The sequence below is a fragment of the Coturnix japonica genome, chromosome 1 (genome assembly GCF_001577835.2).
Source record: "Coturnix japonica isolate 7356 chromosome 1, Coturnix japonica 2.1, whole genome shotgun sequence".
NCBI classification, from domain to species: Eukaryota; Metazoa; Chordata; class Aves; order Galliformes; family Phasianidae; genus Coturnix; species Coturnix japonica.
The window spans coordinates 115,676,984-115,694,798 of record NC_029516.1 but is presented as its reverse complement, the minus strand read 5'-3'; the positions used below and the strand labels follow the sequence as shown (position 1 = coordinate 115,694,798).

The 17,815-nt window shown below is 38.8% G+C and overlaps 1 protein-coding gene across 2 annotated transcripts; it reads right to left on the bottom strand.

The window, feature by feature from the left end:
- Positions 1-4,078: 4,078 nt before the first annotated feature.
- Positions 4,079-16,732, bottom strand: LOC107306001 (arylsulfatase H-like). Of its 2 annotated transcripts, none has more exons than XM_015848745.2 (11): positions 16,631-16,732; positions 14,042-14,091; positions 13,668-13,817; positions 12,919-13,040; positions 11,327-11,449; positions 8,110-8,533; positions 7,121-7,257; positions 6,426-6,560; positions 5,649-5,811; positions 5,240-5,361; positions 4,079-4,782 (listed from the first exon to the last, which is right to left on the bottom strand). In XM_015848745.2, exons 2-11 carry the CDS (start codon positions 14,065-14,067, stop codon positions 4,412-4,414), a joined length of 1,773 nt encoding a protein of 590 aa, XP_015704231.1. In that variant the 5' UTR covers positions 14,068-14,091; positions 16,631-16,732; the 3' UTR covers positions 4,079-4,411. The 2 variants fall into 2 exon arrangements, with proteins under 2 accessions (XP_015704231.1, XP_015704239.1); XM_015848753.2 differs by lacking the exon at positions 16,631-16,732 and adding an exon at positions 16,169-16,339.
- Positions 16,733-17,815: the final 1,083 nt, after the last annotated feature.

The following is a 17,815-nucleotide window of genomic DNA, read 5'->3' as shown; positions in this document are numbered from 1 at the left end:
AACCACGTATAAATAATTTCCATGTACTTGTAATGACACAGGGTTGACAAACACTAGGAGTTCAAACCTGTGATTAAGTACTTCTTGGCCAAGAAAAGAAGTTGATAACTGATGACTGAAAATAGAGATACAAATTACACATTCTATGATATTGAGCTACAAGCACAGAAAAGAAAAATTATCGCTTCAGCTTACCATCTTCACATATTCAGGCCAGCATCTTAGTCCAAATGTCACCCAGATTCACAGTCACTTTACTATTTGAATAATAAAATACATTTCCTGCAGCACTGTTGCCTCTTTTCTTCATGACTGTTCGTGTCTTAAGAGGAAATTGCCCCTGAGGGAAGATGCAGTCATTTGTAGTGAGCATGGAGATGCCTATATTTAGCCCAGAGGCTGTGTTCAGCTCAAAGAGGCACCTGAAGTCCTGTAGGAGGTACTTCATGGCTACTGGAGTGTACATTTCACAGTAATAAACACTAAAATTCCACCCAGTTCTCTTTTCAGGTGCTGAAATAACCTCTAGGGTTATATATAACCTCCACCATTACTACTTTGGACATATGTATATAATCAGGGTATCTACTGTCTTTTGCTTGAATTTTTGAGTTCAAAATGTGCCTCCAGATGAGTTAATCTCTTCTTCAGCCTGAGAATGATGCTTGTCTCATGCCATTCCTTCTGGTGGGACACTGGCAAACAACCGCTGTCTGCTTTCATTAGACAAAAACAAAAAACCTTATTTTTTGGAAGACAAAAATTATGTCTGCACCAGTGCAATAGCCTACATTATGGAAGACTGCATTTTTGGAAAGACATTTCATACCCTAGGGCAGCTGAGATAACTTCTCAAATTAACAAATCTCATCCCTTACATAGGTGTATTTATAATGTAGTAGTCTACATCTGAATTACATGTATAAACTCTCACTTTAGACAATAGTCCACAGCAATGCAGCTTACCAAATGCAAATCCTTGCCTTCATCGAAGTGGACAGCTCAATAACTGCTATTTATGAGCATGAAGGGAGAGTGTGTTGAACTAGAAGGTCTCTAGGGTTGAGAATTTCTTATTGAAACCCTGTAAAACATTTAGGCTCATTTAGGTCTATATTAAACATACACACTTCGTACTGAAAGAATCTCTATGATACATTACCTTCGCGAAGCAATTCCAAGTTCATCACAGATCCACACCTGCCTTCATTCCATGTATCTTTCCAAATAAATGTTAACCACAGAATGTGTTTTCCAACATCACACATGTATGAATGTTAGTAAGGAATGGCTGTAGAAACCGCATGAAGCATCAAATTACCCTCAAGAAAACAAGTAGTTTTCTGCAGCATGATGGAGCCTTCTGTAAACAGGAAGCAAAGAATGGAAGATCTGTTTGTTTAAAGAATGCCTGTATTGACCATCCTCTACCTTCAGGCTTCTTTCATAATTGGATTAGAATAGCCACTATGGACATAGATAAAATCATAACAGAAACATTTTGTACACATTTTGTGCACTCTAAGTATGTCAAAGCCATAAACTACTGTAATATAATTTTAAGACTGCCAACTCTGAAATTTCTTCTCCTGTTGCTGCCATATATATATATATATATTTAAGTTAGTGTTGTAAATAGTATTTTTGCTGAATTTACAATACTGACAATGAATGAGAAACCTCTTAAAAGGCTGATAGTTTTAGAACACTTCACAGCTATTCATTAAAAAAAATTATCACAATTTAAAGACCTTATTCCCAGAACTACATATATAAATAGGCTTCTGTCAACTCACAAATGGCCTGAGAACAAAGTACTTGTGAGGAACAGTATGATACTGGAAAAGATTAATGAGCTTCTGTGTATGGATCTTTTAAACCCCTTGCTTTGCAAGTAAGAGTCACTTAAAATACTTTAAAAAGTCTATGTATTTTTTCTCTGTATTCTGTGGATTTGCATGAAAATCAGTTCAGTTGAGCAACTGAGGAATTAACAGGACTGACAAAACAGTGGTGATAAAATTACCCTAAAAAACTAATCAACTGCCTGCTCAGATAGGATCATTGGAGGATAGTCAATGACTAGGAAAACCCTGTTACACCTGCTGCTTCACCCTGATGTGGCAATATTGATTGTAATTAGTTTGCATTTGGTTGCGCCTGTGTGCTGCTGTGCTCATTCAAGAGCCCTCTGCCTGGTGTTTTTGGTAGTGCAAGTTAAACAACGTTGAGCACCAACAGAGGTAACACCTGGTGCTGCTAAGGGCAAGACTCTCCCAAAGTTCATAGTCCCGGTATGGGTTGAGCCAATGTACATAGGTACATTGGTGTGCTTCCTACATTCTCCATGATCTGCAGGACCCCTAATGATTAGTGGCCACGATGTGATAATAATTTGAGTTATTTGGCAGTCCAGAAACTGCCCAGATAACTTGTTCTTTCCTGAAAGAATAAATGAACAAATCTCGATCTCGATCTACTATTAATAACCTTTCTGAAAGCATATTTTTATAAACGATTGTGTGCTAAATTAGTTTAATGCTGCTTGTGCCACATGATGTGGGTTTAATCAGTCATGGGCAGCAGAGCAAACAAAGAACAAACAAGAACTGAATATGATGAGTCTTGTGATGGTCTATGAGTCAAAAAGAAGACATAGAAGGCATAGCAGAAGAGCTATGCCTGAAACTGCTGGGAAGGTACAGCATGACTTCTCATGGACTGACTGACAACATGTGCCAATATTTGCTCATAAAACTCATAGTAAGGGAGAGTGAGGGCTGGTATGACATTGTTAGGTCATTGTATGACAATTTATGACATTGTTAGCATAAGAGGGAAGAAGATTGGAAGTGTGACATGAGATGCCCAGAGGCTTACCTTGAGACTACAGGGAGCAAAGCTTTCACTCCCCTTGATACCTGTGCTTTCACATGCAAACACCAGTGACTGATGCCAGTTCTAGCTCAGATATTTTCCCATACACTCTAGCCCCAAATAGACACCCTGCAGTGCTATTAAGTGTTCCTGTGCAGGAAAAGAAATGGTTCAAACATATGCATAGGTCTTATACTCACATATTTAAAAGTACTAATAACCAGAGAGTGTAGAATCCCTAGCTTGAGAATAGGAGTGAGTCTCGGAAAAAAATCCTAAAAAATAATAAATGCTGGCTGTTCTGAAGTAAATTTTTGTGCAGAAAATGTTGGATATTGAACATGAACTTTAAATCTAGCCAAGAAAGAACAAGTGAAATAAAATAAATTCAAATATGAAATAAAGTGCACATTGTTAACCATGGAGTAATTAAGCAAGAATCCAGTATACGTGAAATGATGGATTCACTTAATTCCTTGAAGATGTCACAGTACGACTGAATGTTTTTTCTCATCAAAGTTAGCAGTGAAGGAGCATCTGAGTTCTTAACTGGGAGAAACAGTCCGTAAAGTGTGTGAGATCACAACATTGCAGGGAACAGTACAACACTGAGGGAAACAAGGGGGTAAATACAAGCAAAATAAGCTAAACATTTACCAAAGGAGAAATGAGTCCTAGCCATTTCTAGGGCACTGAGATAAATTGTGTGACCTGTGCTTAAATGACTTTGTACTTGTGTGACCATCAATGACACTACATGCTTGCTAATGCTGCTTAGGAAGATGATTGCAGTGGGGTTTTGGAAAGGGAATTTTTTTCCTTTTTGTGTTCTCTACAAAGAGCAGCTGACTGCAGTCAGAAAATGCCTGTCCTTCTCAGAAAGCACTGATAGATTCAGCTTGTAATATGCAGATCTAGCTTCTAAACTTTCTGCCTCAACTAGGTAGTCATTCCTGATGAAGAAGTCCCAGGCTAACCAGCTGCCATCATCACTGCTGTTGGAGGGACTGACAACAAGGAAGGAAGCTACTTTTAAAGGAGATTCTGTGAAGAAATATTCTGGAAATATTTGGGAGGTAGGAGTAAAAGTCTGCAAAAATGTATTGCAGGGATATCTAGCACTGCTGCTAACTAAAAAAGAAAGGAAATCTTAATCCCTGAGTGACTCACAAATTCAGAAGAAAAAGAAAAAACACAGCAAAACTTTTAAATAGACATTCATAAACAACAAAAGATAAGTTGTATAATTACTGGTAGAAGTCTAATGTCATTACATTTCAGTATAATTGAATTATTCATTCAGTTGTCAGCAAATACAAACTAAAACATGCTCTTCAGATCACACTACTCTTATCTCTCCCTGAGAGCGTCCAGTCTAAAGCCACCTTTACCAAATACTGTGCAATTCACTGTAACAATTCTTAAATAAAGTCTCTATTAAAAACAAAACCAAAAACCTAAACAATCCTTTAATAAACACACCCCAGAGAAAATATTCATGATCTAAAACCTTGGGTAACTTCGGTTATTGCCTTTATAGGTCAGCAAGTTTATCATCACCTTCTTTATCACACCAACAGAACGGGAACGTCCCACAGCAGGGCTGAAGCCACGGCTTCCAGATGATGTTGTACACAGAGAGCTGCTGCGGGACTGTAGTCAGTGTCCTGCGGTGCTCTTCAGTGGCTCTCTCAATCTGCTCTATTACAGTGTCAAAAAGTGGCTCAGTATCAGCTGACAGAGGCTGGGACTCAGAAGGGTCTTGTGAGAGGTCATACAGCAGCGGAGGGTCATGATGGGTCACACCTTCCCCAAAACATGGGCAAAATCCTCTGTCGTAACAACCCCCAGCCCCGAGTGGACGGAAGTTTGGTGTCACATAATGAGCCTTCCAAATGGCTCCACCTGCCAGGAAAGAAAAAAGGCTCAGAATGATACTGTTGGTTATTATCACCAAGCATTAGAGGATCAAACATTTTCCTAGAGTTCATTTTTGTGAGATTGGTTTGCATTTCTGGTCTACATTAACTACCTAATATAGTTTCCTAAAGTCATTTAAATTAAATGACACCAAATATAAACTAGTATTGTAAAATGATTTCTGATTTTTCTAAATTTCTTCATATAGATAGATGGGCAAGACCCATCCTGAACTCCAGTATTCTGCTTGGTATTACAGAACTCATGTCATATACTTAGAGGCCATGAGCAAATACTTTGTGTCACATAAGTACAGGTAATGTTCTTTATCATCTTACATGTGGAACTATTTGGAAAGCTTGAATTCCCCTCTCAAAAGGGCAAACAAATCTGTCCTCCTGCAGACTAAATTGAGTTCTTGGGCAATAATAGCTGTACTCACTGTCCTTCTGGTGCCATCGCACAGCATGTAAATGAGTGCCACAGTAGTGAAACAGGAAATTGTGCTCTGAGTGATCAACTGTTCCTTGCAGTAAAGGCATCAGATCTCGGCCATCAATTACTCTAAAAGAAAAAATGGAGATCATCAGACTGGGGACAGCTGTACAGCTCTGTGTTCCCTCTGGACACCTCTGGTTGGAACTGACAGCTCTGAACAAAGAAGATGCTTGTAGACTACAAGCAGATCCTGCATATCAAATGTAGAGAAGAGGTGACTGAGCTAGAGTGACTTATGTGCCTAGAAAAGGAGCAGGAGTGGAAAAGAAAATGTCAGACCATTAGAATATATACCAGAAATAAATCTTCTATTATCTTGAGAGAAAGGGAGGAATAAGGACACTCGTTAGTACCTGTCCTGAGGTACTGCTCCTCCAGCCAAATGAATTACTGTGGGGTAAATGTCCATAAGGCTCGTAGGTTCACTGATCACTTTGCCTGCAGGTAACACTCCTGGCCATCTAAATATCCCTGGGATACGGATTCCTCCTTCCCAGCCTCCCATAGCTTTTCCACCTTTCATTGAAAACAAACAAACAAACAAAAAGTTCCCAAATTTTCATTAAAATAAATGGTTAATTTAAAATAAGGAGAAATTTTAGATGAATATTCTGTATTAGCATAAACTCTCTAACATTATCTTCACGAGTTTTCCTTATCCTCTTAGAGTTTACCACTAAGCTCCTCATTAGAACCACTGATAATGTGTTCACTCAATTGCTCCTCAAGTTACCTTCTATTCTCACTTCTTTTTGTTGCTTTATAAGCATGTTGCACCATTAGAACTCAGAGTTGATAACATTTTTTAGTACTAAGCAATTTCCCAACCTTGTTCTCCTCTTTTACAACCATATAAAATACTTGCTGCAGTTAAAGCAAAGTTTCAGATCTTATAACATTTATGGATGTTAAGCATATGGAATAACAATCAATTTGCAATCAGTTTTCCCTTGAGGAAGTGCCAGTTCCTCATCATGCAACTATTTGCACATGCTAGAATTGTGTACATTTTTGTATGCATAATAATTAACTTCCAGTGATAAAAATGTTAATTCTGAAACATGCAGTCTTACCTAAGCTTTAGTGGTACCCTGAATACTGTAGTTGTTGCTGGGTTGTCACCATCTTACCTCTGTATATTCCATTCCAACCACCCAGCTGCCTTTTGCCTTCTTGCCTTTCCAGCCATCCACCGTGATCAGAGGCAAAGTAAACTAATGTATTTCTTTCCAAACCTTCCTTGTCAATAGCATCTAGAACCTGCCCTGCAAACACAAGAATGCATATATATTAAAAAATTAAAAATATAGTACACACAATATACCTTTTAGCCTCTGACTTGCAAACATTAATCCATGTAGGTACAATCAATGTTTATTAAAAGAAAAGTTTTGCAGGACTTAGATTTATATTTGTATTTCACTCCCTACAAAAGCAAAAAATGATGACATGCTGTAACTCTTTTATAATTAGCAGTTTAGAAAAGAGAGTGCAAGAATGATGGTTACAGACCAGGAGCCTATATTGTAAAAAAGAGAAATGTGCTGTAAAATTATGTAAATAAAGCATTATTCAAGGCAGCAAAAACTTAGATTCTGCATACGCAGAATGGAAAGACTCCTTTGATCAAAGACTAGAAAATAAAAAGCTAACAGTGTAAGCCAACAGTGACAGACATTAGGACTTTTTTTCCTTCCCACTGTTAATTCTGTTCCTTGTTCTTTTACTGGCAGCTGCATTTTTATTATAGGATGTGTTACTACACTTCACTGTGTGCAGCTAGTCATTAAGTAGCTGGATACATTTTTATCTGCTAGTGACTTACCCACCATCCAGTCCATCTCCTCTACATTGTCACCATATAAACCATGGCTACTCTTCCCAAGAAACTTATCTGTTGTCAGTAGAGGGGTGTGGGAGTGTAAAAAGGAAAGAAAGAGGAGGAATGGCTTGTGCTTATTTCTAAAAAAAAAACAGAAATTGACATTCGGTTACGAGGAGGAAGGGTTTCAATACATACAGAGCTCAGACATAATGGAAAATGATATTATGATTTACATACATATTTCAACTCAGAAACATCTTACACTGTAAGTTAACACCCAGCAATTAGGATTTGTCTGATAAAATACTGTTTGACCCTCTCACTTTTCCCCCCAGGTGATGCATAGAAATGTTTCATACTGAAGCTCCACTTTCTGCTATTGCAAAATATCACAGTACTACTGAAATGAAGAAGTTTGTCACCTGCCACTGATCCCCCACATTGTCTGCATGATACAGCTAGTTCATCGCTTTTCTTTCCCCTGCCAGGAAACTTAGTTCTGCTATCATTTACCAATTAAGAGAACTGGCCCTGTAGAATCTCACTTTGACCCCATTTAGTAGAACTGGCCCCCCAGACAGTAGTTTACCCATCACATTATGTTTTTGTCTAGCTGTATGAGTGACATTTTGTCCAGAAGGATACTGTGAGAAACAGTATCAAAAGCTTTGCTGAAATCCAGAAAGATTACATTAACTGGCTTCCCTTTGACAGCTATGTGGGTAGTGCTGTCAAACAAAGGAGGTTAAGTTGGTTAAAAAGGACTTCCTTTCATGAACCCATGTTGGCTGTGGCCAATGACTGCATTGTGTTTTGTTTTAATACTATATAATCTTTATTAATATATAATAATATTCGTTATTCTACTTTCTGTTAAAGAAATTACAAAGACTTCACAGAGGAAAATGTTTAAAATTTGAAGGACATGCAAAAAACAAATAAACAAACAAAAAAACAAAACAAATGTTTGCAAAGTAAATTCACATTACCTTTCAATAAATGAAATGGACTCTCTCAAGATAAAAGATGTAGTCCTCTCTGTCACCATTGGTTGCTCAGTGACTTCATGGTTTCTCATTATAATGCAGTTCCAATATCTTACAAATCCATAACTTGAGAACCAGGACACAAAGAAAAGGAGAGTAAACACAGCAAGGCAAATCACTGTTTTCCAGTGGACAGAAAACAAGCCAGTGATTCTCCCTATGGCAGTGGTGAGTGTAGCAAGGACAATCATCTGAGTATAAAGCCAAACTTTCCTTCTGAAGGCTCTATCCATCTCTGGTTCTTCTGTCGTTTGGCAATCACTTATTAGTGTAAAAGGCATCCCATAAAAATAATCAAACCCATGGTTCAAAGGGTGATGACAATGGTCGTTTCGGTGTTCACAGTTAACGCCTAGATGCCACTTCCCTGAAAATGTATATTATTAAAATGTAAATAAATAGTATGTAAAAATGAACTTTTCTTTATTAAAGCAGTTCTCAAAATTTTTTTTCCTTTTTTTTCCCATTTTTTTTCCCTTGTTTGTGGTTTCTTTTTCTGCATATTAAGTATGTATGGATAAAATAGGGTATATCCTATAACTGATGAATGATAACAACTATACATTATACATTTCCACCAGAGTTATTGGTTCTCTGTATCCATATTCATGCTCTGTAGCTATGATCAAATGTAAATAAGTCTGGACTATGAAAGGAACTAGATATATGGAAAAAGTCATTTTTTCACACTCTTCAAAATGTATGGCCTTCCTGAAGACCTGTCAGGTATGAAATGGGAGAAGGGAGACCTTGGAAAGCACAGACCTTGGAGCATTTTATAATACCATGTGTTTTTTTTTTCATGATCAGATGTTCACTACTACAATGAATGACACATTAATATTATGCTGTTCCTTCCTTCTAAGTCCATGCAGTCAGACTGGATACGTACTTACACAGAAACACAAGTCAGCTCCTTTGGCTCAAACACTGAGGCTCAAGAATACCTTTGATTCAGAATCTACTTCTTTTGTCTTATACAGAAGGTGTAGTTTAATTACTTTTTACAACCTCTGATACAGTGGGGGCCTTGGATCTCAGATTTATAGATCAAAATGAACCCTCAGAATTTAACTAAAAAACTAATTTGCAACCAGTTCTTATTGTGGATTAAAGAACTTTGAACTTACTGAAATATATTATCCTAAGCAAAGAAAATAAGTTACTTTTTGGATGTTAGTATAAAGAAAGGGGAAAACTATATTCCAGGTGTATGAATTACTTACAGCCAAAATCTATATTCAGTTTACCTTTTAACATATTTACAGCCAGCTATAAAATGAAACAGATTTGTAATGAACATGTCGATGTTCAGCTAAAGCATCCTTGTACTTCAGATGTACTTTGACACTGTAATCTCTAAGTGAGTTTGATAAAAGTTTTTGATATGCTCCAAAAAGCCCAAAACTGCAGAAATTAAATTGTCTAATAAAGATAAACTATTCTTTGAGGATGTATGTTGTAAAACATTGGCTTTATGACTTACAAGGACTCTGCAAAGTATTTCCATCAAACCACAGTTTATCAGTAGGATTTAACTTTGCAATTAAACCGGTTGTGCACAGAACAAACCAATGACAAATTCAGCCGCAGTAATTTAGTAGCCATTCAGTTATAATGGTACGGGTGGATGCGGTTTAAGATTTCTTGCTTTGTGACTTGAATGTTATTTATTCTTATGGTTTTTTTTGTTTTTTTTAGTAGTTTTTTTTAGTAGTTTTTAATTTTTCTTTTATGTCACTCTACCTAGAAAGTTCATTTAATCAGAATCTGTCAATCTAGATAAACTACATGACTAAAAGACATTCTCGGGGTCTACAATGTGGTTATAGCTGAGATGCCAGGAAAAATGGTGGCACATTTTGCTAGATATCTCCCAGGTGGGATGCAGCAATCTCCCTGCAGGGCAATTCTTCTTCAAAGTGGGGACAAATCTGGTTATTTCATTAGTGATTAAACGCTGAAGCCAAGCTGAAGATCTTGTCTAATGGGCATAGGCTATTTTACGAGAGGTTTAAAACAACTAAAATGACATTGCTACAAATCCAACAGAAAAATTCACATTGTTTGCTCTTGCTCTTTATGTCTTCCATTTATTCTGATGGATGAATATAAATCCATTGCTGCTGACATATATATATATATATATTTTTTTTTTTTTCCAGTAAATTCAGTTTTCTTGTGCAACTGTTACTTTCTTTTGTGTCAGCCATAGATTTTGGCTGTGGGCATTTAGATGCTTGGATGAGGTAGGGCAAATCACTGAATATTCATCTCAGGAACTATTGTGTTTCCTGAGTCTGCAATGCCATGTGATATACCTAAGATAAATAATCATTTCAAACTGGATCATGTTTAAAAAAGCCTGTAAAATATAAAGCAAAATGGAATTTCTGCTAATGCTGCAGGATGTAATGTTTTGTGGGTTGTGCTTAAATATTGTTGAACTACAGTGGCATGATGCACTTAAAAAGAAATAATTGCTTTGCTTCTGTTTTTGAAAGAGCAAGTCCCATGACATTTTGAACTGTTTCCGCTGTTTTAATCAGCAGCTGTTCCCTCCTGTGCAAGTTGTGAATCTGCTCTTATCCATGTAAAGCAGGAACATGCATATTTGCATGAAACTCATCTTTTGCTTTCTTGTTAAATAGCATTGTAATAATTGGTAGAATGGCATTCAGTTAATATATTTAACATCATGTTTTCCAATATACATTTTGATGACATAATGTCAGCATGCTTGAAAGAAGGCCAGCAGTAAAGGTCATTCTTTTTGTCAGACATTTTTTCTTTTATGAGACTCTTTTTGGTCAGAACACAATATGCTTGGATCAGGAAATACAAATATTACAGCTGAGGAATGTGCAGTTGCTAAATAAACCAACGAATTTGATTGAGATATATGGGTGAAACACAGTTTAGGTCATTAGATATTAGGAGGAAATTTCTTACTCAGAGGGTGATTACCCAGAGGAGCTGTGGTGCCCCATCCTGGGAGGCTCTCAGAGTCAGGTTGGATGGTGACCTGGACAGCTGAACTGGTGCAGGGCAGCCTTCCTCATGGCAGGAGGTGACGGCTGGATAGGCTTTAAGGCCCCTTCCCACCCAAGCCATTCTATGAATCTATGATTGATCCTATGATTCAGAAACATTTCCATACCGATGAGTCCTGTGCTGTAGCCTTGTTGCTGCAGTATTTTGGCAAAAGTGGTTTCATTTGGAGGGAGCCCTCCTGAGCCGCCATTCCAAAAAATAACACGATAATTGTTTATAGCATCCATTCCTACAAAATATAATAGTAAAACAAAAGCTCAATAAGTATTACTGTTAGTTTTATGAAATGTACTTCACAGAATCACAGAATCACAGAACTGTAGGTGTTGGAAGGGACCTCTAGAGATCATCGAGACCCCCCTGCCAAAGCATGTTCCCTACACACACTTCCTTGTTTCCTGGTTTCATTGGTTTTACAAAGTTACATGTTTATCCTAATGCTGTAAGCTTGGGGGTATTAATCTAGGACAGTGGACAAGAAAGAGTTAAATCTCTTCATTGCACAATAGTTATCCTTCTCTGCAGCTCACACTGCACCATTTTAATCTGCATTGGCACAGTTGCACAGATGCATTTACATGTTGCAGTAGCATCCAGGCTGCAAGCAGTGTGCTGGCCTGGTGTAGTGATGAGGACAGGGATCTCAGGAGGGAGATTCTGGCCCTCTGTCACCCTCAAACTTCACCTTGCATAAGGCTGCCAGGGAATTCACAATGTCCCTGCAGAGTGGCAGAGCCAGTATATGGCTGCTAATACCCACAGAGAAGCTACATGACATAATGATCTTCTCCACATCTGCAGGTTCATAACCTGTTACTCAACATTATATAGTAACATAACCCTGTCAAATGATGTAATGTAAAGTATGATATGCCATGGAAGCACTGGATGTCCTAGCTTTGCTGTTACTATGGGAGACAGGGTCTATACAAGTGCATGTGCATTTCCAGCAATCTCAGTGGGAGTAATCAGTACAAAAACAGGATTACACACTGGCTTCTAAATGCCTCAGGAATGGAGGCACTGAGGATCATTTGCAGTAGCACAAGCATTGCAGTCACTGGCAGAAACATACAGAGCCATTTGTTTATCATACTTCTTCAGATAAAAAATGCATTTTGACAGGACAGTAGTTTAAATTCAAAAATGGAACTGAGAAAAATAATACAGCTGTCAAACTGTTATTATGTAGGACAGATTCATTCTGATCCACAGATAATAAAGCTATCCTGCAAACAACTTTCTCTGCACCCAGCCTGGAGGAAACAGACAGACACCTACTCTGTTCTGTTTAGGGCTGCACTATTTCCCCTATCAAATGGGAAATAACCCATAACAGAAATCAATGCAACCAGAGTTTTAAAGATGCGTTACTTTTCCTGTTCTTTGTAATAACTTATCTGAAGGCAAAAAGCAGTACCAACTCCATTCTGGCTGCACTAGAGCAGAGTTGCTAGGTGATGGGTAGCAAGCTACTCTGCAGAGCTGGCTTTCTCCACCCCACCCCCACCCTCACCCAGACTGACTCACTGTACCCCATATATACAGATGAAACCTCAAAGGTATTAGACCTAGCTGCAGAGTCTTCATGTGCCTTCATGTCCACATCACCCTCATTTCTTTTGTGCCCACCATATAGCACTGTTCCATTCAGCAACAAAGTAATGTTTAAAGGCCACTTCACTGTGCAAGGCAAACCTGATCGAATGGGATATCTCCCAGTGAGAAATGCTGCTCTGCTGGGGGTGCAAAGTGGAGCTGCAGTGATGTGTTGTGTCAGCTTCACTCCTTCCCTTGCCAAGCGATCAATGTTCGGAGTCCTAAAAGAGCAACCAGCACTGTCAGGTATCAATCACAGGGCCTTCAAAGGAATGGGAATGAGGAATAATGTGCTTACCTCTGTTTTGGGATTATTTTCTGTTTGAATTATTTTATCTTTACTTTATTCAAGATTAGTTTATTTTTATTTTTATTTTTATTTATATATATATATATTAAATAAATAAATATTTTTTAAAAAGCTCTCTGGATAAATTTCAAGGCAATTATTCCTTCTTATTTCCTAGATGCTCTGGAGGTTGTTCATGAAGGGCACCCCACTGCTACTGAAGAAAAGAGCTCACAGCTTGAGGATGATCTTATGCTGGAGGCCGAGCCATGCAGAGATGCCTGCCAGAAACTTGCCAGTTGGTGTCAGTCAGGGTGAGATTCTGAGAACTTTCCCAGATAAGAACAGCTCTGCATAGCAGAGCTAGCCCTGGGAACACTCCCTAGGGTGTAAGATACTCCAGATAGTGTTATTTACACTTACATAGTGATTCTCATAGGAAGTCTCCCCAGTTCTCCAGTAAATGAATTTGAAGACCGCTCTAATGGCTGGTGATGGGCAAAGGACTGAAGGTTTGTATAAAACTTCAGCTCTGTCCATTAATATGCTATTTCCTTACCTGATAGTATCATTCCCGTAACAACCTACATCCCCTATACCAAGATCATCAGCCATCAACAGGACAAAGTTTGGCTGTGTGATGATGGAAGGCTGTGTCATTAGTGGCTGCAGAAGCAGACCAAAAATCAGGGCTTTGACCAGGCACGTCCTGAAACACAGAAGAAAGAAGGAAGCCAGTGATCTGACCATTCATCTCTCTAATATTACAGTGGTAAAATCAATAACCAACCAAACAAACAAACAAAAAATCACATTGTGAGTATGCTTCACAGAAAGCCGATTCTTTTTAATATGGCGTTCTGTCATTATTAAAGTTAGATGGCTTCAGATTTAATAATAATATTAAAATAATTCATGAACTTTTTTTCATACCAGTGTGATAATTGTTGCCAGATCATTTCTTCATTTGGAGCATTCAGATCCTATAAAACCAAGAGAAAGAGCCTGGTTAAGCCTGCATCTTTCTAGTTGTCACTGCATTAAAAACTGATAAAAAACTTAATCAAAGCCCATCAGCATCCATTTAATTGCTTCAGTTTGTAAATGAAGAGGAGTAAAAGCATTAATGTTATTTTTATTGATAGGATGTCCTCAGGTCTTAGAGGAATTTTGCTCTTTTGTGAAGATGTTTCACTTAAAATAGCAAAATAATTTTCCTTTGCTACATAGCTCAGCTTTATTAAAAATAGCTTTTAGTCAGAAAGGAAGTGAAAATCTTTTTAAAATCCCATCCTTTCTAACATTCATATTTTTTTTTCTGTAATCACTGAGATAGTAACAGCCTGCTGCTTCTTCACATAATGTCCAAGTTTCCTTTCAGGCTCATGAGATAAAACTTTAGCCATGGAATCCCTAATCATACTCATTCAGTGAAGAACAGAAGACACTATATTTGCGTCCTCTTACTGTTCGACTTTAAACCCTGAGCTGAGTTTTTTCCATCTTTGTATGCGTCAGATTTGGGGGTTTTGTGCTATTCCTCCTCTCTATGTACAGCTTTCTGAAAAGGTTCCCATGGGGATTTTTCTTTGACTGATAGGACAAAACAAACTGCTAGATTAAAGTTAGAACCAAATGACCCCACGTCCCAAGCTCTTCAAAAGAATCATTTCAATTTTATCTCCTGTTTTGTTGAACCATCCCACATCCCACTTTTCAAAACTGTGCTGGTTTAACATTTTGTTTTCCAAAAATGATAATATTTAGCATTTTAGTTAATAACCATGGCTCATACATTTTATTCCTCAATGTTATAAGTTTCAGTGGGAAAATTTACTCCTCTATACTTGGATAATTGCTTTTCAGCCATTTGCAATATATCATTACCAATGTAACATTGCTATCTACAGACACCCAGATTTCTGCACCTGGGCTTGTGCCTTTGCTGCCTCCTAAGCCAGTACAGGAAAGATACTGGGATACACAGCAGTTTTACATATGCATACTACTATCCTCCGAAAGTCGAAATTAAAGGGAGGTGGAAATGCTCACATTTAGGTGTAATTACTTATCTCTAACTACCTGTGCTTCACAGTTGGATTATTCTAATTCAAAGCACAGGGTGGAGCTCCAGGCTGGGCTTCCTCAGAAACTGCCTGTAAATAGCAGGTAACATGCAGAGAACAGTTAGTTTGTAGCACTGCGTGACATTATGTTTGTCTGGCCACTGCCTCAATGAATGCAATGGGAATGCTGCCAGAGAAACCATAGCAGCTCCTGGGGGAGCACAAGGGCTTATCAGATAAGTTTTCCTAGTTTATCACCTTTTTGAGAAGTCAGGGGGGGCCCTGTTGCGTGCAGACAGCTTCTCTCTGGCCTGGCTGTGAGTGCTTTGAAGAATCAGTGCCTTGAGGGGTCACAAGCAGCTGCTCTGCACCTGAACTGAACCCAGCTGTAAGCAGAGCTCTCCTCCTGTCTCATTAATTAGCACCTCCAGAAGTAGTATCCCTTTCTTCATCCACGTTAATGATCCTGAGGAGAAATAGCTTGCAGGTCTTCTATAGTTTACTATTTCCCTTTACTGACTAAACTCTTAAAGTCTCTTCACTTCTCTATCAAAATTCTCACAAGGTAAAACATTCATATTTTCAGCTACACTTAGATCCACATTTCCCAACAACAGCAGCCACTTCTGACATCACCTTGGCAGCGCTCACTGAAAGCTCTCGCAGGTTATATTCCATTCAGTTTGGTCCTTCTCAATCTGTGAGAATACCTTCTAAGATATTCTAAGATATAGACTTTATTTAGATAAAAAAAGGAAAAAACCAAAAAGCAAAAAACAAACAACAAAACAGGCACATTCAGATAAGTATTCTGCAGCCAACTGCTCTCACTTTGTACCCAGACATGAATGAGAACAATGCTGTTGTTAAAGGAAATGCCTTCTGAACGTTTCCTTGAGATATTTTTATCTACAGCAGCAAGAAACTTTTCCAAAGGCCCATTATAATGTTCCTGTGCATTTCCAGAGATAGCAAGGGAGTATGAATACGGTACCTGGCAGTATCAGGTTAGGCTCAGTGCAGGCAGCTGGGGCACTGGAATGTGGTCTTTCAGCCGACTTAAAACCATTCCAAACTTTTCAGCATGACCACCGCTACAGCAGTGCAGCGTCCCACATCTGTTCTGAAGGCAGTCCTTAAATCTGCCTTGGCTGCTCATGCGCACTTCCCCCCAGGAAAGCCGTGCTGTACTGCAGCTGGATGGGCTGACTTTTGCTATGGTCCCTCAAGCTACGTGTCCTGCTGCCATTTGTACAATGGCAACATTCATGTAGGCAGGAGGGTTGGGCTGGCACCCTGGAGGTGTAGCTGAGTGGCTGCCTGCCCAGCCACTGGTTTCTCATGGGAAGCATTCGATCTCATTCAGGTCTGACATGCTCCAATAAAGATGCAGCAACAGCTCCTCATAAACCTCTCCTCACTTCCACTCAGAAAAACAGAAAAGAGCTGTACTTACAAAGCAGTATTTCTTTGCCTGTGGAAACTGAGCACATATCTTCACTTTACAGCAGCCCTGAGAGCCTGCAGCAATGATGGTGTCACCTCTGCACTTGCAGTAGGATGCAGACTTAGGGTGTGGTGAGGTACTGGCAGGAAGAATTTGCTTATCCTGAAAATGAGTCATTTGGCTGGACATGTGAGTGCTGCCTGGTTTCTTGTCAGTGCTCAAAGGAATGGTTTAGCTACATGCAAGCTAGTGTGCTTTTTCTTGATTATCTTGTTTGAGCCCTATCACACCAAGCGTTTTGGGAAAGATGTTATCAAACAGCAGTCTTGCATTGCTGACAGAATTTCCTGTGCTTTCGTATGTTAAAAGAAGGAACATCGTTAGGTTAGGGTTTGGAGGTCCACCAATGGCAGTACTCAGGTTGGTTTATTCAAGGTTGGTTTATTCATGGAGCACCTCTATAACTGGTGTCAGCAGTGTCAGCAGTGTATATTACCCCTCTCCCACTTTCTCCTAACCCCAGAGTTTTGTGCTGGGATGGTTACGGTTGGCACACACACAGGAGACATGATGTGCTTGGTTTCCCTTCTCTCCCATTCTCAGTACCTGTTCCTTATTCCCAGCCTCCCATATAGTCACTCAATCTGTACATTTCCATTTCCTATTCCCCCCTAATGTTAGTATTTCAAGATTCATTAACATGAAAAGGATTCCTTGTTGTTTGATGCCCTCTGCTGCTGCATGTTTTTTAAAAAAAAAAAAGCATGTTTGGAGGTACTGCATCCTTCTGTTCAGGATGCCATTAGTCCCAATGCTGACTGGAACAGGCTTTCATGCAGCTAGGGCTTCTCCACAGCTCTTCTATTGCTTCTTGTGTTTTTTTCCCATGCCTTCTTACAAATTGTATAGTATTTGCAATGTAGAATGACTCTCTATAACTGCTATGTTATTTACTGAATTTATAGTGTAGCATAAAATTGAGTTTATGTCTTCAGTGACATTGCTGGAATGTATCTATCATCTCCTATCTCCTTGTTTTATCTGGGGCCTCCCAACCAAGAAAAAGCTGGACCAGAGCATCACTGCAAGAGGCACTGCTTATACCTTATACTGGGAACTGCCCCCTGGGCACAGCCATGGTTTGAGGAATATAAAGGAAGAAGAGCAGACCTTGTGGTTTAAGCATACCTCTCT